The sequence below is a fragment of the Amorphotheca resinae genome (genome assembly GCF_003019875.1).
Source record: "Amorphotheca resinae ATCC 22711 unplaced genomic scaffold M430scaffold_10, whole genome shotgun sequence".
Taxonomy (NCBI): domain Eukaryota; kingdom Fungi; phylum Ascomycota; class Leotiomycetes; order Helotiales; family Amorphothecaceae; genus Amorphotheca; species Amorphotheca resinae.
The window spans coordinates 382,415-405,142 of record NW_020194480.1 but is presented as its reverse complement, the minus strand read 5'-3'; the positions used below and the strand labels follow the sequence as shown (position 1 = coordinate 405,142).

The window sequence follows — 22,728 nt, the reverse complement described above, 5'->3', positions numbered from 1 at the left end:
CGAATCCCGCCCCGACCTCCAGATCACGTGATTGTCTCGCTGAGCCTCAAGTTCACTGCTACCTTACCTGTACCTTAGGTAAGGTACCTTATTGTCCGTCCACGTCAGTCGTTATATATTTAAGCTGTCTTCTTTATATCTCTATATTAAACTAGTCTCTCTTCTTTCTCTCCCCTTGCTTCAACTTTTTGTCTTCTCGGCACTTCGGCTTCTTATGCCGATAGCTTAACACTGTAGTTCCAGCCCTCCCCTGACTCTGGTTAAATGGGTAATTGGCGATGCTGCTAAGCTCTTGGACAACCTAACGGCTAAAGAGTTGATATATGAACATTTCTCTACCCCAGACCAATGGAGAATGAAATGCATGATGGGAAGCCAGAATTCAAGGGCAAATATGTGCAGTTAATAAAGAATATCAACTATAAAACCCACAAACCAGCCTCCTTGCAAGTAATGAGATCTGCTCATCCCTGAATTACCTAAAAGTGCCATCCTCTTAACGGTTGCCGATATCAGTTCTCCCCACTTGAAATCATGAGGTGTTGACCCAAGAACCCGCTGAAATACTTTCCTGGCTCTGGGTGGTGGATGGAAAGGGGAAAAGGGGAAGCTTTAGATTAAGCTCACCCCGCTCTGTGGATACAGACACATAGATGTACGAAAACCCCTCACGAGCGACAGTAACACGGACTAATTAGACACCCCGCTGATCCTCGCACCCCCGAGACAACTTCACCTCTTCCATACCTTACCTACCGCAAACCCATTGAAAGCTCAACCGTTCAATAGAACATATCTCAAAATTAGCAGACGGTCTGTTTTCTCCCCCAAGAAATTCATATCCCCTCCAAGTTTATAAAGCCGCGGGAGACGGTATACGGGGACCGGATTATGCCTTGCCGGCAAGATTAATCTCGACAAGGCTGACACTTTTGGTTGAAGGTCCCCAAATTCCACGCGAATAACCTCACATGACGACACCGAGCCCAGCATGGTGCCCAGTCAGGCGCCCCGAGCCTCTGCGACCATGCCAGGCCCTATGCCGCCGTTAACCAGAAGCACGACGCTGCCCGCCAACGTGCGAAGCCTCGCGCCCGACCGCACGCTGCTCGCGCCCGAAGATGCGATCTATCAGGGGTCGCCGCCGCAGAAGCACTCAGTCGCTGCGAGCCGGCTGCAGAAGGACATGTGTATGACCAGCGTGGACAATTCAGCGTCGCCGAGTCGAGGGAGACGGAAGAATAGGGAGCAGAGTGGTAGTCGGACTCGGCGGAGGAAGGGGGCGTGGAAGAAACTATTGTGGGTGAAGCAGTCTTGTGAGTACCCCCTTTTTGACTCGGGATTGTGCCAATTGCTGATGAGATGTAGATCCTGATAACTATACGGATCAGAATACCTTCCTCGAACACCTGCAGCGCAATCCACGGCTTAAACCGTATGCGTTCTGGCCTCTGGTGGCAGACTCCACGGTTATCGTTCAACACGTCTGCTCCGTCATCATCTTCGTCGTTTGTTTCGTTGGGATATTCCAAGAGCGGGTGTCCCCCGTTGCGGTGGTTGGCTGGGGTAGCATCGCGACATTTATGGGCTGGTTACTATGGGATTGGTGGGTTGGACAAGAAGAGGCTGCAAGCTTGGCCTCGAATAACCCCACGAGCATCTCCGCCGCGAGCTCTACCTCGAATCTAGGAAGCACGAATACAGGGACGGCTCCCAACCCAGGCCTCTCATCGCGACAACACTCGAACTCTGCATCAGCCTCGGCCTCCTCCATCCCCTCCACGCTGCCCAACAGCGCCTTACACTCCCAAACGCCCACGCCACGCTCAACGCCCAACTACCCACCCCCGCACTCCCTCTCCAAGCCCTTCAGCCACCGCACCTCCCTCCGAATCTCCACTGCCAAATCCGCACTACTCATCTACTTCACCCTCCTCGGCCTGTCCCCGATCCTGAAATCGCTCACACGGTCCACATCCAGCGACAGCATCTGGGCCATGTCCTTCCTCCTCTTCACCATCAACATCTTCTTCTTCGACTACAGCTCGCCGGCCCCGCAATCCATCACGTCAGCCGGGAAGAACATCCCCGCCAGTCTCAGCACCAACGCCGCTCTGATGGCGTCGACCGTGCTCGCGAGCCGTCTGCCGAGCACGGGCCAGGTCTTCTCGCTCACGCTCTTCTCCATCGAGGTCTTCGGCCTGTTCCCGGTGTTTCGGCGCTACGCGCGCCTGCGCTCGTGGCGCGGCCATGTCGCGCTCACGACACTGCTCGTCGTCGGGGCCGGGGGCGGCGTGGGACTCATCCTGGGACATGGAGGCGATGGCGACGGGCTCTGGGATTTCCCCTGGAAGAGTGGGCTGATGGGCATGGTGATCGGGGTGCTGGTCACGGGGCTCGCGATGGGTGGGTGTAGTTGGTGGTTGATCGGCTTGCAGAAGTATAAGAATGAGATTCATGGACCGTGGGATCCTGCGAGGCCGGTTATTCGGAGGTGGGATGATTATTAGGGGGTTGGCGTTGGCGGGGAAGAGGGAGATAGATAGATAGATAGATAGATGGAATATGAAATAAATTAATATTTGGATACAAAGTAATTCCTTCGAAATTTCCTCTCTCTATGATATATCCTCAACCTCCTCCCTTCCCTTCCCTTCCCTCACTTCTCCAACATACATCCAATTCTCATACCAGAAAAGCAAGCCCGCAATTCTTCAACACTTCAAAACACAGACTGTCTAACAAAGTTCATCACCAAGAATCATAAGACATCAATGTATATCGTAAGATCATCGATCATTTCTTCTTCTTCTTCTTCTTCTTCTTCTTCTTCTTCTTCTTCTTCTTCTTCTTCTTCTTCTTCTACACTCAACCCGATTCTCGAGTTTGTTCGAGTCTAGAGTCAAGTCTAGTTAGTTAGTTACATACATACATACGTGCATGCGTGCGAATCCAGTCTACCAACCGCACCGAAAACAGAGAAGAGAAAAAGAAAAACGCCAGCCAGCCAGCCAGTCAATTCTCTATCAAGGACCACGCTCATCTCAACATCCCGATTAGTAATGATGTCAAAGAAGTCGTGTGCCTCTCATCAGATAGAGGAGTTTACCAAACGTACGCTCCCAAAAACGCCTGTCCTGGACCCCCCTACCCCCCCCACCCCCCCGGTGCATGCATGCATGTGTTCCATTGATACGAACAAAGAAGGGGATGAGCCCTTTGCTTTTCTTTCATATCGGTATCAACACGCTTCCATCATAAAATCATACTGTTACAGTCCCCGTTAAAATGCATTAGCGTAATGAATTACCTCTCTCACATCACGTTTCCGCCTTGCCGCGCCGGCCGCCCGTCGTTGAGGAAGAGCTCTGTGCCTTGGGCTCTCGGGGGTGTTACGGGTCGACTCGAGTTCATCCATTGCTCGCTTGGGTTTTGCCGCGCGGCTCGCCGCTGCTCGAGATAGGTTTGGGAGGACGGGACGTGGCTTTGGTAGGGTTCTGGTTCATCGATGGCCATCCCGATACCTGCCCCTCGGCCGATCGGGTAGGGTGGATCGGGGTGATCAGGAAGCCTTCCGTAGGGTGACTCGCCCATGCTTTGGCCGGGGGTTGGATTCCTCCCCAGGAGGCGCTCTGGACTTCCCCCGTATGGCAAGTCGTATCTTGTACCTTCTGTACTTATATCCTGCCCGTTCAAATCATAGCGCTGATGTGTGGGGACGTAATTCGAACTGCCTGGATCCAAGGGGTTGGGTTGTGCATGAGCGATCAGACCAACGCCCTCCTCATCCTGGGCTGTTGTGTTCGGCATTCCGAAGGTATTCTTGCGGAATTCATTCGCGATAGGTAGACCTGCTCCCCTATATCCACCATCCGTTGCTCCAGTCTCGCCTAGAGTCATATCGTGGTCGTTGTCAGGGGCAAGGGCACCGAAGCTGAATGGCTGGTTCTTGTATGAAGGATCATTCTCACGGTGTTTCCGGCCGACAAATAACCATTTCATTCCACGTCCGAAGCCTTTCACCAGATCCCACGGGTTCAATGCATCTACGAAGGCCTTGAGACCGAGGAAACCGCCCTGCTTAGGCCCAATGGCATCTGAGCCTGAAATGACAGATAAGCCCGACGAGAGAGGGTACTTGGAGGGCTGTATTCCCTTCGAATAAGGCTTGTACGGGAATGCGAAGAGGTGGAGGAAGGAGAAGATGGCCATCTCGATGCAGAGAAGCAGGGATGGGATGCCGACTTTCAGATCGGGGTAAGCGATTTTGCTCGAAGGCTTGACTACATCCAGTGTTGTAGAGGTGAGGATACTGATCAAGAAGGATTGCCAGAAGGAGAGGAAGATCACCAGCTTGATGGAGACAACTTTCAGGAACGGATGGTGGGAGGCGAGATCCACTCGAAGTTGGACGTAGAACTGGATTAGGCAGTACATGGCCACAGTGACCGAAGCACCCTCAATGACGAGGATCTGACATGGTTAGCTGAGAAGTAACGGGGGAACAGCCAAACATACCCAGATATGTCCAAATACAGGGGAGTTGGAAGACTCGCAGTATTTACCAAAGTACTGCGTGACCACCGCAGTGATGGTCATGGAGACCCTGATGAAGCAGTATTGGTAAACGCCCGTCCAGATGATGTTGAACCAGGTCAATCCGCTCCTTGGCGTTCGCCATGGCCCCCTCTCTCCCCCGCAGCATTTCTTCATCCATGAGATCGGAAGGACCCAGTCCTTTGGTTGAATGCCGCGGAAATAAGCCTTCTGGTCGTGGAGAGTCGGTGCGATGTAGTGGCAGAGGAGAGCGAAGAATGAGGCGATCGCAAAGGCCTCGTAACATTCGGATATGACCTGAAAGTAGATGGCATGCCAGTAGTACCAGAAGGCGAGCAGCGAGGCGGCTGAATAGGTTGGTACCATGAACAGAATACGGATTATGCTGTAACGTGTTAGCTGGTGCAGAGAGAGAGGAGCGCAGCGGTTCGGGCACGTACTGTCTTTGCTGGTCAGGATTTGTGTAGTGGAGAGCGTGCATCCACATCAAGTAGAAGGAGAACAGAATGGATATTAATGTAGATGCTGCTGCGATTATGATTCCCAGATCGTGGAAAGTCAGGGACCCAGCGACTGGGACTTCAGAGGCTCCAACTGTGAGTTCCCATCAGCATCGTATCCAGGGACGGATCTGGAGAGGGAGCGCATACTCCGCATATCATCCAGTGTCGCATTACATGTTGTATTGATCGAGAGCATCTTGGCGGTGGACACCAGGCACCGCCAGTGAAAGTTGCTCCCTTTCCTTTATATCGCTGGAAGAGCCCTCGCCAATGCTGTCGCGCCCTCCAATATTCTATTCCTCTCTCGCGCTCGATTCTCGAAGGCGTAGCGGCGGTGTGTTCTTTGGAGGGGAGACCCGTTTAGATCTGTGTCTCAGATGTTTTACTCGGGGCTCGTATGGGACGCGGGGGTGGTTATCGCTCGTGCAAGAGGGCGTCGGATGACGTCGAATGGCGTTGGATGGGAGATTGGAAGAAATTGGACAGGATCGCAGGGCATTTGGTCGAGGAAGACCATAAAGAGAGTTGTTGGCAAAAGAGGCGCCTTTGACAGGTCTCGACAAGAGGCGTTTCGCAACGATTGGGGTTTTGGGGCTAAGAATAATAAATCCGCAAATTACGGCGAACGAAGGTTTCTTTGTAAGTTTGGTTTTCCCCTGCACAGCCTCGTAGACCTCGTATGTCCCTTTTGATTAAGGAATTCTTTTGATTATTAGGTATTCATTTACATTATTTTACATTATTCTACTCCGTACCCGCGCACCCATCCAACGCGTTGCGCAAGACCACGAATCATGCTGCCGTCCACGCGGACGTCTCACACACGAAAGCCAAAGAGAGGCACACCCACGCTGGCACACTGAAACTCGAGCACGCGCTGCTGATTCAGCGCCGTGGATTATCCAATAAGTTCCGGTCTGACTACGGACATTATAACTACAAGTATTAAGCCTCGCTTCTTCGGCATCGTGCGAATCGAATTAATTATGGGAATGTCACTCGTGTTTCTTGATGGGACGACGTGGGCCCTGGAATTTTTGAAACAGCGCGGCAAAGGTAGCATCTCACGCCTAGGTACTTTTCAGCTGGTTCTTTTTCATAATGTACAGAAATGTCTATACTGTCGATTCCTTTGCTTCTTCCTTTTCTTTTTTTTTCCTCTTTTTTTCTCTTCAGACTGTTGGCGGCGGGGCGGGCCGTAGACCAGGAACGCTTCGTTTTGTCCCTGATACCCGACGCGAGAAACGAGAGACCATCACTTACTTCAGCAGGGTCATATTCATAACTTCGAATCCTATGTTCAAATCATTAGGATCTTTTCAGTGATCGAGGGCTATCCTCCAGCGAGACTGCCCTGCAGGTTCCAGGTTCCAAGTTGCGCCCCATTCCATTTCCAGATGACATCCATATCCGTAAACCGTATTCTTACAAGTAACCATCCTCTCTCCCCCTTTCCTGCCTGCAGCAACACTCCAAAGCCCATGCCCTCTACGCATTCTCCACCCACTGCTCAATCCTCTCCACCAAATCCGCCTTCTTGCCACTAGAACTCAGCCCCCTGGAATTCAACCACTCCTTCAGGTCCGCAACCACGAACTTCTGCAGATTCCCCGCTGCGATCGCGGCCCTGAGATCAGTGATGCTCATCCCATCCAGGCTCTGCGCGGAATGCGCTGGGCGGGCTTTCTTCTTGGGGCCTCCGTCGTCTTCATCATTCCTCTCCCGTTTGATGCCTGCACCTTTCCGCTCTGTCTCGAAGGCCCGCGCTTTCTCGTCAAGTATCACGCCCCATCTATGTACATACTCGCCGGCTCTCTTACTAGAAGTTGCCACAGGGTTAGCATCACGCATCAAGGCGGGTATGAACATTGATTCCCAAGTTGCATCGCAAAGCACATTCGACAAGCAAAGCCCTCCGGTTCACGAACACCGACCTGGAAAGATAAGAGCACGGTCAACATACTTAATTTGTCTATATCTCGGGATAGTTTTATCCTCTGGTGTTTCGGGCAGCTCTTCCTCAAGGGCAATGGCCTGGAGGATCTTGTAATGCCATTGTAGAGATGGATTGGGATATTTGCGTGGGTCGTAAGTAGCTTTTGGGAGTTGTAGTTGCTGGACGACTTTCCGCATTGCATCGACTAGGTTATCCGGAGCGACAACCGGAGTCGGACAATCGGGTGCTTGTCGAATATCGTCTGCAAACGGGAGAGGGTAGAGCCACAGGCCCTGTGGAATAACTTGGCCACCTGTCTGTTCATCAATTGTTTCAGTAGAGGGGAGAATAGCGACAAGGCTCGGACTGGCATTTCTGCGTGGGATATGCCAGGCAACTCCCATTTTCTTGTCCTTAAGAAGCTTTTGCCACAGAGCGGCAAAGACGCGGGTCGACCCAACATAGTCCTCCTCACTGGGGTATATGAATGTGGACTTCTTCACGGAAGCCCAATCTGGAAGCATTGACTGCGGTTTAAAGCCAATGATACGAAGGATTGGCGGACCGAAGTTCTTCAACTCCTTCTGCTCTTCTGGTGTAAAGAAGACCGTATCACCAGCAAACTTGTATGCCTTTTTAACCTCTGCTTTCTCTACTGTTTGAGCTGTGTCGTCTGCGATCTTGGTGGTTTCGCCTGCAACGATCTGAGCCCTCTCGCCGTCGAGGTATATGTACGAACTTCGAGCGGGTTCCTGCTTCTGAATGATATTATAACCTTTGACAGAGATTCTGAATCCCGGGCCAATCTCAAAAGGCAAATTAGAGAATAAAGCTCGCTTTAGAACTTGTTTTGAGTTTATATCTGAGATAAGGCTGTTCAAGAGTGGTATCCCATCCCCTCCTGAGGATGTGAGAGTTGTCGGAACCAAAGCAGGTTCTTCCCCTTCGTTTGGGTCACGATAGATAATATCCTAGTATCATTAGCAAAACGACGGCAAAGAAAAAGAGGGATCATACATCATAGAACTTCGCGCGATCGAATTTCTGATCCGGACGCGAAACCGGAAACAGTTCAATAACAACGCCAAGATCATACAGATCCTTCGCTCTAACAGCAGCCTGCGACTTCGCGTTCTTATCACCCGCATGCGGATCATCATTATCTGTTATAATAAACAGTCTTCGCGATCCGAAATTCGGCGCCTTCGTAGTGAAGATCTGATTTGCACAGAACAAAAGATTAGACATAGCGACGGGCTCCTGCGAGGGGACCAACAGCTTTTTCGCTTCATCCCCATCTTCAATAACCTCCCTCAAGATCTTGACATCCTCGACGGCCGGGATATCGAGGTCGTTGAGAAGATAGCAGTGGGGATATGCCAGACCTCCTCGTTGATTTCCATCGTCTCGTTGGGATTTGGATTCTTCTGTGCCAAAGAGCAGAACTCCCATCATATCCCGTGGGTTCGATATAATTCTCTGCTGCATGATATGGTATGCGCATTTGAGGGCTGCTACTGTCGGGCTATCGGTGTCGGCTTTCTTCTCATCGGATGGTGGAGGAGGGGTGAGCATGCTCTTGCTGACATCGATGGCGAAGAGGACGGCATCTTTTTGAGCAATGTAGTCCTGCTGAGATTAGATTTGGCTTTATTATGCGCAATACAAGCTCACCAGCTCATCATACTCCTCCTCTTCCTGATCATCCTCGGTCTTGATATGTTCGTCCGACATTGTAGATTAACCAGTGGCGGTTTGTATGAGAACCTCGAGAGAAGATGTATTCAAGGGCAAGACTGAACCGTTTGGTAGAAAGCCTAGAAACAGTGTTGATGCCCAGCGTAGATTGGCTACCTCGTTGCGCAGTAGGACATAATCGATGCGCTCATCGTGTGCTGAGGCAGACGCGACCCTGAAATCCGGAGAAGCGTCGTTGAGACGCCAAAGCACGTGACCGCGATAAGCCCGCTCTGTACCCGCAAATCTCATGAAAAGCGCAGTTTACCTTACCTTAGCAAAGCATCGGGAAAGCAAGGCAAGTGACGGTCTTTGAAGGCGGGGTACAAGGTGGGGGTACGGTTCTTGATTGTTCAAGTGTTCAAGTATACATACAATAAATACAAGTATCTCGCTGCATCTCTTTGCATCTCTTTGCATTTCCTCTCGTTCTGCTATTCTGTTTGTCCTTCATCCATTTACTGCGCTTCACTTCCTCAACATTTCACTACCCATTGACGAACTCTCCTTTCCCTCCCTCACACACAGATATGGCAGACACCCGGTTCAAGCTCAACACCGGCGCCGAGATCCCAGCTCTAGGTCTGGGCACCTGGCAATCTCCACCTGGGGAAGTTAAAAAAGCAGTGTCCTATGCCTTGTCCATCGGGTACAAACACATCGATTGCGGTACGTTCCTCCTCTCTCCCACCTGAGCCCTCCTGATTTCCATAGCCTATTGTTACGGCAACGAAGACGAGGTGGGAGAAGCGCTGAAGGAAGCCTTCGCAAGCGGCATCAAGAGAGAGGATATCTTCATCACCACCAAGTTATGGTGCACCTACCACTCGCGCGTCGAGCAGAACCTAGATATGAGCTTGAAGAGTCTGGGCCTGGATTACGTGGATCTCTATCTCATGCATTGGCCCACGGCCATGAACCCCAACGGTACGTTCACATTCAGCATCGCAGTGGCCAGCGGGAATCCCAATCAGCTAAGACCTCGCTCGCCTAAGGAAACCACGAGAAGTTCCCCAAGCTCCCCGATGGCTCCCGCGATATCGTCAGCGACTGGTCCCATGTCCAGACATGGAAGGAGATGGAGAAGCTGCTCGCGACAGGCAAGGTAAAGGCCATCGGCGTTGCGAACTACAGTCTGCGATACCTGGAACAGCTGCTTCCGCACGCGACCGTGATCCCCGCCGTGAACCAGATCGAGAACCATCCATCCTTGCCGCAGCAGGAGATCGTGGATTTCTGTAAGGCGAAGGGCATCCATATCACGGCTTACAGCCCGCTCGGTAGTACGGGAAGCCCGATGTTCACAGCGGAACCGGTGGTGGAGGTTGCTAAGAGACGGAATATCACACCTGCCTCCGTCCTCCTGAGTTATCACAGTAAGCCTCAATTTAACTCCCAGCTCGGTGACGGATTCTAACTATAGCAGTTGCACGCGGAAGTTCCGTGCTGGCGAAATCCGTCAATGCAGGGCGGATAAAGGCGAATATGGACCTGGTGAAGCTGGATGATGAAGATATGAAGATCCTGAATGATTACTCGCGGGGATTAGAGAAGTCTGGGAAGCTGGTGAGATACGTTTACCCTGCGTTTGGGGTTGACTTTGGCTTCCCTGATAAATCTTAAGTTTTCCGGTTGTGTTTTGAGACCGTTTTATGGGCGCGCCTAGAGTGTGGAAATGGCTGATGGGCTCTCTGAGGCTGAGTATCTCAAGTGCCATGAATTTCTGGTCATGCGCGGATATAGAGTGCTTTGGGTACCGTTTCGCATCAATTAATGCCTCTATTTTTAAACCGTTATGCCATTATACATCAAGAAGTCGTTGTATTTCTAATGACATTTGTCAAACACGTTCAATAAATACCTTCAAACTTCCCCTCCAAGAGTAGGAAGTATACATCTTACTCTCTCCCACTCCCTCCCACACCCAGCATTCGATTTATTTCAACCCTCCCCACCTCCCTCCCCCCAACCCAAAATACCATCACACCACCCCCCAAGCACCCCACGCTCCCAAAAGCAACCCCCATCCAAACCCAGCATTCCTCACAGCACCACTTCCACTTCCCAACCCCAAAGTTCCCCCCTCCGCTCTCGTCGTCGTCGTACTCGTCATCGACCTACTACTAGACGAAACCTGCGAGCTTAAAACCGTGACGGTCGAGAATTCCCAAACTAGGATCTCGGTGAGTGTCTCTGTTGTTGTGCAATAAGAGAGGGCGTTTTTTGCTGTCGGTGAGTCTTCGAGGGTTTGTGCTGCTGGAGGGGTTTCGAAAGTGAAGGGGGGAATAGGGGTTGAGGTTGGATGTTGGGCTAGGGAGGGGTGGGATAAGAGGAGAAGCAGGGTTGGGAGGAGGAGGGTTGGTGGATGCATGGTGTTTGTTTGTTGTGCTTTGGTGGGGAGTTTGAGTAGGGGGAAGGGAGCGGGAGAAAGGGGATAGATATAAAACTGTCAGCTTTTGTTCATAGGAGTACATCGAAACATGCATCACGATATCTCTTTGAATGGGAGACGGTTACCTCAGCCAGCTGGCGATACCAACAGAATCGAAATGCCTTTTCCCGTAGTATTGCGAAACATAGCTCCCTTTTAAATGCATGTATGTCCCCGAGACATATTTCGAGAAACCAATCTAAAACCCACGAATTGTTTCTCTCGCACAACCATCAGCAAACGAATATTACGAGGTTATGCAATGTAAATATTTCCAAGTAGATCGTTAAAGAACTTCTTTATCGTGCTTCGCTTTCAATTCAAGGATAAGGTACCCTTTCTGCCGAGCGGAAGGGGTTCTTCATAACTATTGCCGCTGGTGAGAGAACGACTCTGAGACCCGGTCATCCAATCTCGAATCTCTCGATGGTATGCCTCCAAGTAGTACTAGAGTTGTGAGCAGTAGAAGCAATCATCGGCTGCCTACTCTTTCCCAATACTCCTGGAGTTCTTTGAACTTGAATGATACTAGCCAAGATGCCAACTAAAGCTTCTTACATTTGTGACTCGGCAGTACATGCCAGAGCCAAACACCACTCGATGATGCAAACCATCCAGCCTTTAAAGTAGATCTAAGTAAATGAGGTAGCATGGTCGCTCGACACAGTTCTTTTTTTAGCTGCCAAACGCTTTAATAACGGCGACGGAATTGATATTTGCAGACACGATTGAGCGCTCTGAATTTCTGGAATACCCCAAGCTGGAGTAATATTGGGAATGCTTGCTATGAGGACAACGCCAGCCTTGACCAAATCGCACCGATCAAGTCGGGCTCACCCCCATCTAATGCGACGAAGACTCGATTTCTCTCGAGGGACGAACAATCCCAGGATCCAAGCATTGTCGGCAGCTATCCCGACTTGCTCTTAGCGGTGAAGCGATCAATACTGAAACATTGGCAAACTTTCCTCCTGTGACGAGTAATGGGACAACAGAAACAATCACAGTCTGGGAGGGAGTATCTGGTGTAACTGAGAGCACCAATGAATTTGGAGAATTTCGTCTCTCTAGCACTGGTCCGATTCGCGATTTCCATCGTAAACTCTCAGCCTTGATCCAGAGCTTCTGAAAGCTCCATCCACTGTCCGCTTGGCAGAGGCAGTATGTGGCCTGAAACCCAGATGGCTGAAAGTATCTGCAATGCAGGAGCTGTAATATCATTGCGTGATCTGCCAGTACGAGCAGGCTTTAGACCTCCCCGAGAAAGAGTCGCGTCCCAGAGACTTCTGGTAGGTCTGGCTGCGTGGTTGTGTTGGTTGTGCTCCTGGAGATATTGGAAACCAAGGTCCTTTGTTGTCGATCTGGGGGGTCTGTGAGCTGCAGCCCATCAAAAGTACTTGTATTGACATGGCGGGGAGGGAGCGAAGTGGAGAAGGGGGTTGGGGGTGTTGGTATGTATACTCGGTTGCTTGCGACATCACGGAGCTCCGCTTGTCAGTGCCATACATAAACCTCACCCTCCACTTCACTCCTCTTTATTTTTCTCCACTGGTCAATCCAGGACCGTCAATTCATCGCACGACCACATCGAAAACCAACGACCTCATCCGTGCTATTTCTTAGATATCAACAGCAGATATTGAATCCGTGACGTCATCTTCCTCAACTCCATCATGACCGCCAGGAAACTCCTCATCATCGGCGCGACAGGCAAGCAAGGAGGCGCCGCCATCGACGCTCTCCTCGCGAGCTCTACCCCCTTCCAAATCCTAGCCTTGACCCGCAATGCCTCGTCCGAGAGCGCCAAAGCCCTCGCTGCCAAACCCAACGTCACTGTCGTAGAAGGCGACGCTACAACTCCTGCGCCCATCTTCGCAGCCCATGGGCCCATCTATGGCGTCTTCCTCGTCACGACATTTGCCCCGGGCAAAGAATCCGTGGAGGAGGCACAGGCCGGGCCCGTGATTGAGGAAGCAGTCAAGAACGGCGTCGAGCACTTCGTCTTCACCTCCGTGGATCGCGGGGGAGCGGAGAAGAGCGACGAGAATCCAACTGAAATCCCGCACTTTGCGAGCAAACACCGTATTGAGAAGGTGCTGAAGGAGAAGGCTGCTGCGTCTAATATGCAGTGGACGATCTTGCGCCCAGTGGCTTTCATGGATAACATGTCGCCGGATTTCATGGGCAAGGCCTTTGCGGCCATGTGGGCGGGCGTCGGAGACAAACCCTTACAGTTGATCTCGTGCCATGATATTGGTGTCTTTGCCGCGAGGGCATTCGCCGACCCGGAGGCTTATAAGGGCAAAGCCATTGCGTTGGCTGGAGACGAGTTGACTTTGGAGCAGGCCAAGAAGGTGTTCAAGGAGACTCTTGGGTATGACATGCCTGAGACTTTCTGGTTTGTGGGCTCCGGGATCAAGTTCATGGTTAAGGAGATGGGGACTATGTTCGCATGGTTCAAGGATGAGGGTTATGGTGCTGATATTCCAGCTCTGAGAAAGGAAGAGCCTAGATTGCAAGACTTCGGCACATGGTTGAAGGAGTCGAGCCAATTCAAAAAGGAGTAAGGACGGTCATTGTTATGAGTTATGGAAACGATACCTAATAGCCGGATGGGGATATTTCCTTTTTCCTTTTTCCTTTTCCTTTCTACTTGTTTTGACAGTGCTTCTTGGTAGGGCTTCTTGATTCTTAATGTTGCTTTTTCAGATGTTGCTGTCTCCAGTACTCGTCCTGTATAAGGTATCATCTTTCACGGCCCATTACTACGCAATGACAGTTTCAGAATCCCTGTCTGAGCAAGATGAAGATGCGTGTTTTAATGTTGGAAAGCATGTCGTAATCCGTGCTATTCATCAGACCAGGATGGCTGTAGAACACCGCTCATAATGACAGAAGACAAAAATAGTAAAAGAGGATACGCATGTTCCAGCCCCTTGTGTCCCAGACGCTCTAGTCGACCAGCTGCCCTGTCACCCTTAATTCGACAACAACTACTACGTACCATCTTTTCTCAGTATCTCAGAAAGAATAGATAGTATATCATGGTGAAATGCCAGTAGCTTCACAGGGTTGATAGAGCGATGGCGGCCGAGGTCCAGATTCAAATAGACGTTCTGCAACTTTCCCCACAATGGGAGCTGAGTCAGCAAAACATCTGGGATGACAGATGACGCACGAGAAAAGTCACGGGACTCAGGAGTGATCAGTGCTTCTGCTGAGTAATCAACGGGCTAGCTGCTGATTACATAAGGAGCCGAGGATCTCAAGTCAGCATTACGGAGTCCTTCCTAAGAATCAAACCACCAAACAAGCCTCACCCCATGAAAAGCCTCCAGCCTCAAGTCGAGCAAACAGTAAGTAATTTGTTTCCAAGCATCTTGTAATTCCTTACTGTGCGCGCTCTCTCTTATTCTCACGCTCTCTCCAATCTTCTATTCTAGTCGATTGGTGCCAGCTTTGCATCTATATATGAAGCTCTTTCTTCTCTTGACTTCAATTTTCGTCGCCTCCATATCAATCTACTTCTCTGCCCCACTCCGCGAGCTGTTGAACAACTTCACAAAAACAACCACAACCTCCAGCTCAATCCCAATCGCAACCGCAACACCTAAGCAAGCAATCGAAACACTCTCAGTCTCAGAGTCTATGCGCGTCGACTCCGCCATTCGAAACACCATGTCCAAAGCTCTCAGTCACGCCAAGATCGTACCCCGCCGCTCCAGCGAGCGCGGTCATTCCGACCATGGCTGGCTGAACACCTACCATACCTTCAGCTTCGCCAACTACTACGATCCGCGCTTCGAGAACTTCGGGAGCCTGCGCGTGCTCAACGAGGACCGCGTCGCGGCGGGCACCGGCTTCCCTACACATCCCCACCGCGATGCGGAAATCTTCAGCTATATCCTGAGCGGCGAGTTGACGCACCGCGATAGCATGGTCAAGAAGGGCGCCGAGGGTTCTCAGGGCGATGATTTCTACAGGATGAAGAGGGGAGATGTGCAGTTTACTACTGGCGGAAGAGGTATGTTCTGATCCGCCCTGATTCATGGTATACGAATCTATGCTAACGCGTGATGATGCTGGACAGGAATCGCACATTCCGAAGGCAACGAGTCCAACGAAACCGTCCACTTCCTCCAAATCTGGGCCCTTCCATGGGCCCGCGGCCTCACCCCCCGCTACCATACCCGCACTTTCGACGAGGCCGCAAAACGCACCGCATTCCTCCCCATCCTCTCGCCCCTCAAGGCCGGGCCCGGCGCCTCCGCCGCCGAAGAAGAAGCCGCCGAGCCCACGCTCAAGGACACGATCCCCATCCACGCGGATTTCGTCATGGCGGCCGGCATCATCGGCGTCGACAAGCGCTTCAAATGGACGGTGGGCGGCGACGCCGTGAGGAAGATGACGAACCGCAACGTCTACGTGCACCTCCCGATGTGCAAGAATGGGAGCGCGAAGATCAGGATTGCGGGCAGGGAGGATGCGGTGCTGGCCGAGGGCGATGGAGCCTTCGTGTCGGGCGTGAATGCCGGGGATGTATTGAGTATTGAGAGTATTGGGGAGGCGGAGGCGGAAGTCGTGGTTCTGGATAGTGATTAGATTTATATATAACTTTCCTAGCATGATACCATCTTGGCCGCCCTTCCAAATTATCCCCATTCACAAAATGTAATAAAGATAGAATTTACGATATACCTACGATTTTCACACCTGATTTCGCACCCTTCTAACATAAGCGAGACCCCCTTATCCAGGATGGTGATTGAAAGAGGAAAAGAACATGGCAGAGCAGAGACAAAAGAGATTCTTTCATGATCAAGATATTGATTCGTAGTCCCATATCCCGCAGATGAAGAATCAGGAGGTACGTGTAAATACAGAGGCAAAAACACCAAAAGCAAAATTAATAGAATTAAAAAGAAGACAGCGAAAAAGAAAAAACATACAACAGCAGGTATTCGCTGGTGGTCACCCACCCAACTACTAATCTGCCGATCTGAAGCTTGAGTATGGCAGAGCGGACGGGATGCCCTATTTTCTTCAGTCTGTGGTCGTATGTGACAGGAAAAGAGTTATTTGGGAATTTATAGAGGATAGGGTAGGTGGAGACAGAATGTAGGCGGAAAAAATACATACAACAAACAGCATGAAAACATATTGAGCGTGTTCCCAGATCCCGCAGGTGAAGAATCGGGAGGGTTTGCATAAGTCAAGAGGCAAAAACACCAAAAATGAAAAGGAAAAATAAAAAACATACAACAGTAGGTATTCGCTGGTGGTCACCCACCCAACTACTAATCTACCGATCTGAGGCTTATGTATGGCAGAGCGGACGGGATGCCCAGTTCTCCTCAGTCTGTGGTCGTATGTGGTAGGTTTTTCACTATTTGAATTGATCAGAATCGAATTGTGATTAGGGAATAGATAGGTAGTAATGGGCGACAGAGAACCCTGATAGACTACATCATCAGGGTTGAGCCACAGTATTAGTAGACTCCGCCGTGTATGACAGAGTCATCATTGCCTAGCAACGGTGTAGGTTACTCTGTGAGACAGAAGTATACTCTTATGACGGATGATATGAATCTCATCGGTGCCTTCATATACGGGCCCAAGACTGTTAGGTGTTCTTCAAACGGAGGGCTTCCGGAGGATTAGGTAGGGAGCGTCATGTTGCCCAATCTAGATCCCGCCTCTAGATACACACATCTGGAAACATAATCGTGACGATGGGAGACTCTCTTGCGTGTAGATCAAATATCTGCCTTGCGACTTTACAGGGCTGGGAAGGCTTGGATGCTTTATATTGGATGTTTGAAATGAAAAGAAACTTCGATGTAGTAGTTTCAAGAGAGATAAAGATCTGAGTTTTACCAGAAAGAAATCGTGCCCCATGTCTGAGGAATGGCGAACCCGCGAAGAAAGGATAGCAAGAGTGTAACCCTTTTACTCTAGCAACGAGGCTATTACCAACACTTGTTCCATGAAAAAGACATAAAAGTGGCAGTAATAGAACGAAAGGGGGGAAAGGGAGAATTCAGCTTGGGAGATTGAAGATGGAAACAAAGGAGGAGAAAGCAAGAAAGCTGCAATTGCAAGTGGTGTTGATTCAGATAAATCTCGCACTCGGCCTGAACTATTGAGGCTCAAGAGCAGCAGAATCGATGGTGAGGTGGCGCCAGGAATAGGGTGCGAACTGGTGACGGGTCCTGTTTAAAAACCGCGCGGGTTGGAGCTTACTATATCCTACCTACTCTGCCTATTGGTACCAGGCGGAGAAAAGGACTCTCCCCTAGATCTGAGATCTGACTCTAGCCGGCAAGCAGCTCAATAGTTGGAGATCCGGCGGATGACTAGGAATAGTCTATGGGGCATGGAGCCGCTAATGCTCTGGCTGCCGCGGGTGCTGGGCCGATCTGATTGGATCCCGCCATGCTGGTTTGAGTGATTTAAGGTCTGAAAACGAGGTATAGAGCACTGCTCTCAGCTGCGTGTACGGCGTGGGCAGCGCTGTAATGATAATAAAGTTTAGAATAGTTTCAAGTCGGTGGATGGCCCAGGATGGGGCTTCGGTCACGACTCACGCGAGACTCACGCGAGATTCGCGAGGGAGAAGCGGAACTCGCCGTCCCATGCCGCTATGCCGGAAAGGGAACTGCCGGGCGGCTACACGAAGAAGAACAAAGAGAAGGCCTCGCATGTGATGGAGAAGGGGAATAATCTGGTTATGGATTCTTGCATTGGAAGCACAGAAAGCACAAAGAAAATGCGGGGTATTGCATGAAGGACGCACAAAGATGGCGCTACTCCATACCTTAATTATGTCCTCTATGCATAAGATATTAATATCTTATCCTAAGGTAGATATCCTATCCCCCCTATCCCCCCTATCCCTCCCTCCGCACCCGCATCCCGCATCCCGCATCCCCCCCCCCATTCACACCGCATTATTATGCAGAAGGCGTGGTGGCATTTGCACAATTCTATGTCTATGCATATGCAGGTTTATGTAGACTTATGTAGATTTATGTAGATTTATGTACGCCATGCAGCTTATGAAGGCCGGAGCCGAACGCCCATTCATGCACGGCCGAGGCACATGCAGCCTTCCGTGGTCCAGGACGTTCGAATAATCGCGACGACGGTTACGACGGTACTCTGTATGGTCACTATCGTGCGGTCCTGATACATCATTCAACGGTACAGTAATAATCCAACGTTCAACGCCTCATCGCGGCGGAACCCACTGTCCGGTGCGCGGGGTCAAGCTGATGATGATGGGGATAGACTCTTGGAAGTCATTTCGAGGCGACCAGTCTGGAGAGTACGATATTGCATGTATGTACGTATACCTCTGTTATTTGCACGGGTCCAGTATATGAGGCATATATTCTTACCGCTCTTTGGTCCCCAGGTCGCGGAGCAATTCTCCTCCCGTGCCGTCCATCCTGGACTGGGAACAGGACAGCTGATACCTTCGCCCCTTCGCCCTCGTACGCCTCCCTGTGCCTCGCGCGGTCGACATCCCAGCCAAGTTGCCAACGCGTGGACACTTACGAAGTCTCATTTATGCCTTCTGCGAGACTGCGGCCAACGGGCGCATGGCAAGGGGTGCTCTGCGCGAAAGGGGAACATCCTCTGAGAGGCGCACATCATCTGCTACAGTAGCATTCTCTATACATGTATGTACATGTATACATACATATACATGTATGGAAGGTCAAGCTCTGTACGTGACCTGGAGCGACCAGATGCGGGGATGCTAGAGTATTCATAGGCACTGAATGACTGCTGAATAGTCGACTGCATTTCGCTCCAACAACTTCATCCTCCTAGGTCTGGGAAGATCTTATCGCCCCCAGCCCATCCCACTATCCCATACGGGAGTCGATGCCGTTAGCTGTCCTAGAGGGAGAGGGAGTTGAGGAACCAACAAGGCTCCAGCATCCAGCAACCAGCAACCGTGGCTAGTTGACATGCAGATAGCGGATTCCCATCATGCTGGGATCGCCCGTCTAGCAGAGTACTCCGTAGTGCCCTGCCCGTTGCAAAAAGTCGCAACACCACCCACAACCAGCTTGCCTTGGATCTTGCTTTTCCTCTGTCTTCATTATTGTGGACCGACGCTATATAACAAGACGTTGAAGAGGGCCCGCAGGGTCCAGAGGGTCGATGATGACATGGGGATTCTGGCCGTGCAGCTACTCCGTACGGCGGCACTACGCACTACGACGGAGCAGGAGTGTGGCCGTGGGAGGAATGGGGGAGGTGTAGTAGTTGACTAGAGAGCTTCAGCAATAAAAAACAGCAAACGGCGCGGCGCATAAAATCCCTTAATTAGCGTAACAGCGGCGTAGCCACTACTACCTAATTTATAGTAGTCGTTACTAGGGTAGGTTTCCTAGGCTTAATGTAGTAATATCAGAATCTGTTTTTTAAGAGTAGTACCTGTATAGCTAACTTACTACTAAATTAAAGATATACTCTTACGCTAATATAGATCGAACTGCCCTTAACAAGTAGATTCGGTACGGTATTACTATAGCTAGTATATACTACTATAGGCGTATTTAGTGCCGCCGCCGCCGTTACCGCTACTAGAGCTTTAGGGAGCGTAACCCTCGAACAAAGCCTACCTACCTATACTGCCGTAGGTTTCTGTATGATCTCGACAGTAAGGATAAGGCTAGAGCTATCCTTTAGTATCGTTTTACTATACCTTAACTCTAACGGATCGCGCCCCTTCTTAAGCTCTATAAAGTCAAATATAAAAACAGAGTCAAGTACTCCCCTAAGCTTACTCTTACTATAGTATGTACCTAACTATCGTATCTAAACCAGTAGAACGTAATCGTAGATTACTTTAGCAAATCCCTAGCCTAGCTGTCTACTGTATTTAACGATACCTATAAGTTCTTAGCTCTTTAGTAGAGGGATATACTCTAGTAGTACCCTTAATTAACGTCGTATAGCCGGCTACAAGAGTTCGTAGAGTTAGTAAAGGCTATTAACGGTATTAGCGGTATATAGGGCATAATAGATAGTACCTTTAACCCTAATTATAGGCCTAAGGGAGAGGAGAAACAGATAGCCTAGTATAACAGTAATAAACACGCTTATAAGATAGAATACTAAGCTATCGTTACTCTAGATAGCCTTATTTCTTCCTTATTCGGCCTATACTATAGTACTCTACCTAATTAGTACATGTATATAAGATCCGGCGCTTAGGATCTTATTCGGTATGTAATAGTAGGTCGAACAAGGGATTAGGTTCTAAAGATCTATAGGGATAAGGCATACAAGTCAGTATATAGGACAGCGTGTCCCTTTAAGGACGTAAGAGGACGACAATACCTTCCTTATAAGGAGCAACGCTTTAATAAGGCTCTATCCTTAGTTCGGATCGCTATAGAGTAGTTGTTTAGTAAAACCTACTCCTTATAAACGTATATAGCGTTTAGAAAGGGACTAAAATCAGGACTATAGCCTATAGCGCTATATTACTATATAGCCTATTTGTTAACAAACCTGTATACCTGTTTATAGTATAAGGATAAGCCTAGGCGATTCGGGGTATATCTACTAATAGTAAAGGCGTATTTATGTGATTCGGTACTAGCTCCCTAGACAGTATAGAATCTATAGTATTGTTGCCCCTTATAAGCGACTAGGTGTTATATTCTGTTAGGTACTCCTTAGTTTTTAAGTTTGTTTACCTTATAAGACACTTATATACCTAATTTAAGTAGGTATTTGTCCTTATACACAATAACTATATAGATCTAGTAGAACAAAGAAGCTAAAAAAACCGAGCCTACTACCTACTACGTAGCTCTGTTAGGATAAGATTTATTACATCCTTAACACTACCTAACTCCTCTTTTATACCCCTTAGCTTATCTATTACTCGATCTATCTTAGTATTATTCGCTATAACGCTAGCCTCTACGCCGTCTAATCGCTCTCTAACCTCCTTAAATCGCTTATCCTTAACATGCTAAACAGGCTTAACAGGCTCCTTGTTACTAGTATTAACGTCCCTCTTAATACCTACCTTAAACAAGTCAACTAGCCTCTTGAAATTAGAGGCCTTATCTGCCTTAGCTCTCTATTCCTTTATCCTTTACTATCTATAGCTAGGACAGTAGCTACCTTTAAGAGACTTAGTGTCGTTATACTAAGATCGATCTAAGGAACACTAATTACGCTAAAAAGCGGGAATAGCTTTATTAATAGTACGCTTAGTACTTATCTGCCTTATCTAAGAGATCTTTTACGCCTCTAACTTAATAGTCTTACGCTCCTTATTGCCCTTTATAGCCTGCCTTTACTTATCTAGGGCTTTAGTAGCCTCTATTATATTAATCTACTCCTTAATCGTAAAGCCCTTTAACGTTATAGGTTTGTACTCTCCTAATTTAGTAATATAGTTCTTATAATACTACTTAACAGCACCCTTTACTACCTTGTCTAACGTCTTATAATCCTCGCTAGTTTTCTCCTTAAAGTCCTTTAAAACACTCTTCTAAAAGGTCTTTACAACAAACCTAGGCTTTCCCTACTAATCTACTCCTAGCTAAACAGCTATCTAAACACATATTAGAAGATCCTCTTTACTAAGGCCCCTGTTGCCCTTACTAGAGGGTTCGTCGACTTCTTTAGGATCGCTATTATTAACGCTAATAATATCGACATTATCGTTATCTTTAAAAGGATCGTTAGAGCCTATATTAAGGGAGGTAGAGGCCTCTACTTTAGCTTTAGCTACTACCGCTTTAGCTAGTCTACGCCTCTACTAGCGAATAGTCTTACGCTTTTTACGAGGTTTTAGCGTTGTTAACTTCTAAACCCTCTTTCTAGCCCTTTTAGATACCTTCTCTACTAACTTCTTAGTACGAGTAGTCGAATCTACTATATTTATAGCTGTATAGGGCTACGGCGTTATAAGGGCCGGAGGAATCAAGAGAGAAGGGTCTAAAGGAGTAGTCGAATAAGGGATTAAAGGAGTAGTTAAAGAAGGAGTCGAATAAGGGCTTAGAGAAGGGATTAAAGAAATCAGTAGTAATACAGGCGGTAGGGAGAACGATTACAGATAGTTCGACCGAATAACTAGTGTTACAAGAGGAGGGAATACTAAGGGAGGTAACTCGAACATCGACTAAGCTTACGGTACCTGTAAAATAAAGGGGAACAGTAAGGGATCGCTATGTTAAGGGTACTAAGGGTACTATAGCTAGGACTAGGTAGGTAGTACATTTGGTTAGAGAAGCTACTAATTAGCTAGTGTAGCTACGGATCTAGGGCTATATTAGAACCTATATTAATCGAACCTATATTAATCGATCGATCGATCGTTACTATATCTCTCTATATCGTCGCCGTGTTACTGTTAATATCGATATAAGCTCTATAGAGCTACTCTATAGAGCAAAAAAAGACTCTATAGGTAACGTTTAGGGATAATATCCCCTATCCCCTTTATAGGTCTAGCTAACAGTTAACAGTAGGGCGCTAAGCCTAATTAGGAGGTGTTGTTTACTGTTACAGGATAACAACAA

At 49.0% G+C, this 22,728-nt stretch overlaps 10 protein-coding genes across 10 annotated transcripts; 6 read left to right on the top strand and 4 right to left on the bottom strand.

Moving 5' to 3' along the window:
* Positions 1-1,192: 1,192 nt before the first annotated feature.
* On the top strand, positions 1,193-2,510 carry M430DRAFT_107263 (hypothetical protein; the record flags this gene model as incomplete). Its single annotated transcript, XM_024861144.1, has 2 exons — positions 1,193-1,316; positions 1,369-2,510. 2 exons carry the CDS (start codon positions 1,193-1,195, stop codon positions 2,508-2,510), a joined length of 1,266 nt encoding a protein of 421 aa, XP_024718312.1.
* Positions 2,511-3,315: 805 nt separating this feature from the next.
* On the bottom strand, positions 3,316-5,256 carry M430DRAFT_52635 (hypothetical protein; the record flags this gene model as incomplete). The annotated part of the gene is made up of 4 exons (XM_024868311.1): positions 3,316-4,473; positions 4,519-4,942; positions 4,998-5,151; positions 5,208-5,256. 4 exons carry the CDS (start codon positions 5,254-5,256, stop codon positions 3,316-3,318), a joined length of 1,785 nt encoding a protein of 594 aa, XP_024718311.1.
* A 961-nt stretch (positions 5,257-6,217) lies between these two features.
* Positions 6,218-8,875, bottom strand: M430DRAFT_144466 (hypothetical protein). The gene is made up of 4 exons (XM_024862891.1): positions 8,671-8,875; positions 8,014-8,625; positions 7,024-7,967; positions 6,218-6,879 (listed from the first exon to the last, which is right to left on the bottom strand). Exons 1-4 carry the CDS (start codon positions 8,728-8,730, stop codon positions 6,549-6,551), a joined length of 1,947 nt encoding a protein of 648 aa, XP_024718310.1. The 5' UTR covers positions 8,731-8,875; the 3' UTR covers positions 6,218-6,548.
* Positions 8,876-9,121: 246 nt separating this feature from the next.
* M430DRAFT_144463 (hypothetical protein) lies at positions 9,122-10,607 on the top strand. Its single transcript, XM_024862890.1, has 4 exons — positions 9,122-9,402; positions 9,448-9,660; positions 9,729-10,109; positions 10,160-10,607. Exons 1-4 carry the CDS (start codon positions 9,264-9,266, stop codon positions 10,354-10,356), a joined length of 930 nt encoding a protein of 309 aa, XP_024718309.1. The 5' UTR covers positions 9,122-9,263; the 3' UTR covers positions 10,357-10,607.
* A 102-nt stretch (positions 10,608-10,709) lies between these two features.
* Positions 10,710-11,234, bottom strand: M430DRAFT_36477 (hypothetical protein). Its single transcript, XM_024866936.1, has one exon. The coding sequence runs from the start codon at positions 11,102-11,104 to the stop codon at positions 10,715-10,717; it is 390 nt and encodes a 129-aa protein (XP_024718308.1). The 5' UTR covers positions 11,105-11,234; the 3' UTR covers positions 10,710-10,714.
* Positions 11,235-12,295: 1,061 nt separating this feature from the next.
* On the top strand, positions 12,296-12,653 carry M430DRAFT_169386 (hypothetical protein). Its single transcript, XM_024863560.1, has one exon. The coding sequence runs from the start codon at positions 12,328-12,330 to the stop codon at positions 12,538-12,540; it is 213 nt and encodes a 70-aa protein (XP_024718307.1). The 5' UTR covers positions 12,296-12,327; the 3' UTR covers positions 12,541-12,653.
* Positions 12,599-13,756, top strand: M430DRAFT_144458 (hypothetical protein). Its single transcript, XM_024862889.1, has one exon. It carries the CDS (start codon positions 12,838-12,840, stop codon positions 13,729-13,731), a length of 894 nt encoding a protein of 297 aa, XP_024718306.1. The 5' UTR covers positions 12,599-12,837; the 3' UTR covers positions 13,732-13,756.
* A 1,086-nt stretch (positions 13,757-14,842) lies between these two features.
* On the top strand, positions 14,843-15,766 carry M430DRAFT_106686 (hypothetical protein; the record flags this gene model as incomplete). Its single annotated transcript, XM_024861096.1, has 2 exons — positions 14,843-15,188; positions 15,255-15,766. The coding sequence occupies 2 exons, from the start codon at positions 14,843-14,845 to the stop codon at positions 15,764-15,766; spliced, it is 858 nt and encodes a 285-aa protein (XP_024718305.1).
* A 327-nt stretch (positions 15,767-16,093) lies between these two features.
* M430DRAFT_270148 (hypothetical protein) lies at positions 16,094-16,263 on the bottom strand (the record flags this gene model as incomplete). Its single annotated transcript, XM_024865498.1, has 1 exon — positions 16,094-16,263. A coding segment is annotated over one exon (169 nt), but the record flags the coding sequence as incomplete, so codon positions are not given.
* Positions 16,264-18,939: 2,676 nt separating this feature from the next.
* Positions 18,940-19,519, top strand: M430DRAFT_169371 (hypothetical protein). Its single transcript, XM_024863559.1, has one exon. The coding sequence runs from the start codon at positions 19,144-19,146 to the stop codon at positions 19,450-19,452; it is 309 nt and encodes a 102-aa protein (XP_024718303.1). The 5' UTR covers positions 18,940-19,143; the 3' UTR covers positions 19,453-19,519.
* Positions 19,520-22,728: the final 3,209 nt, after the last annotated feature.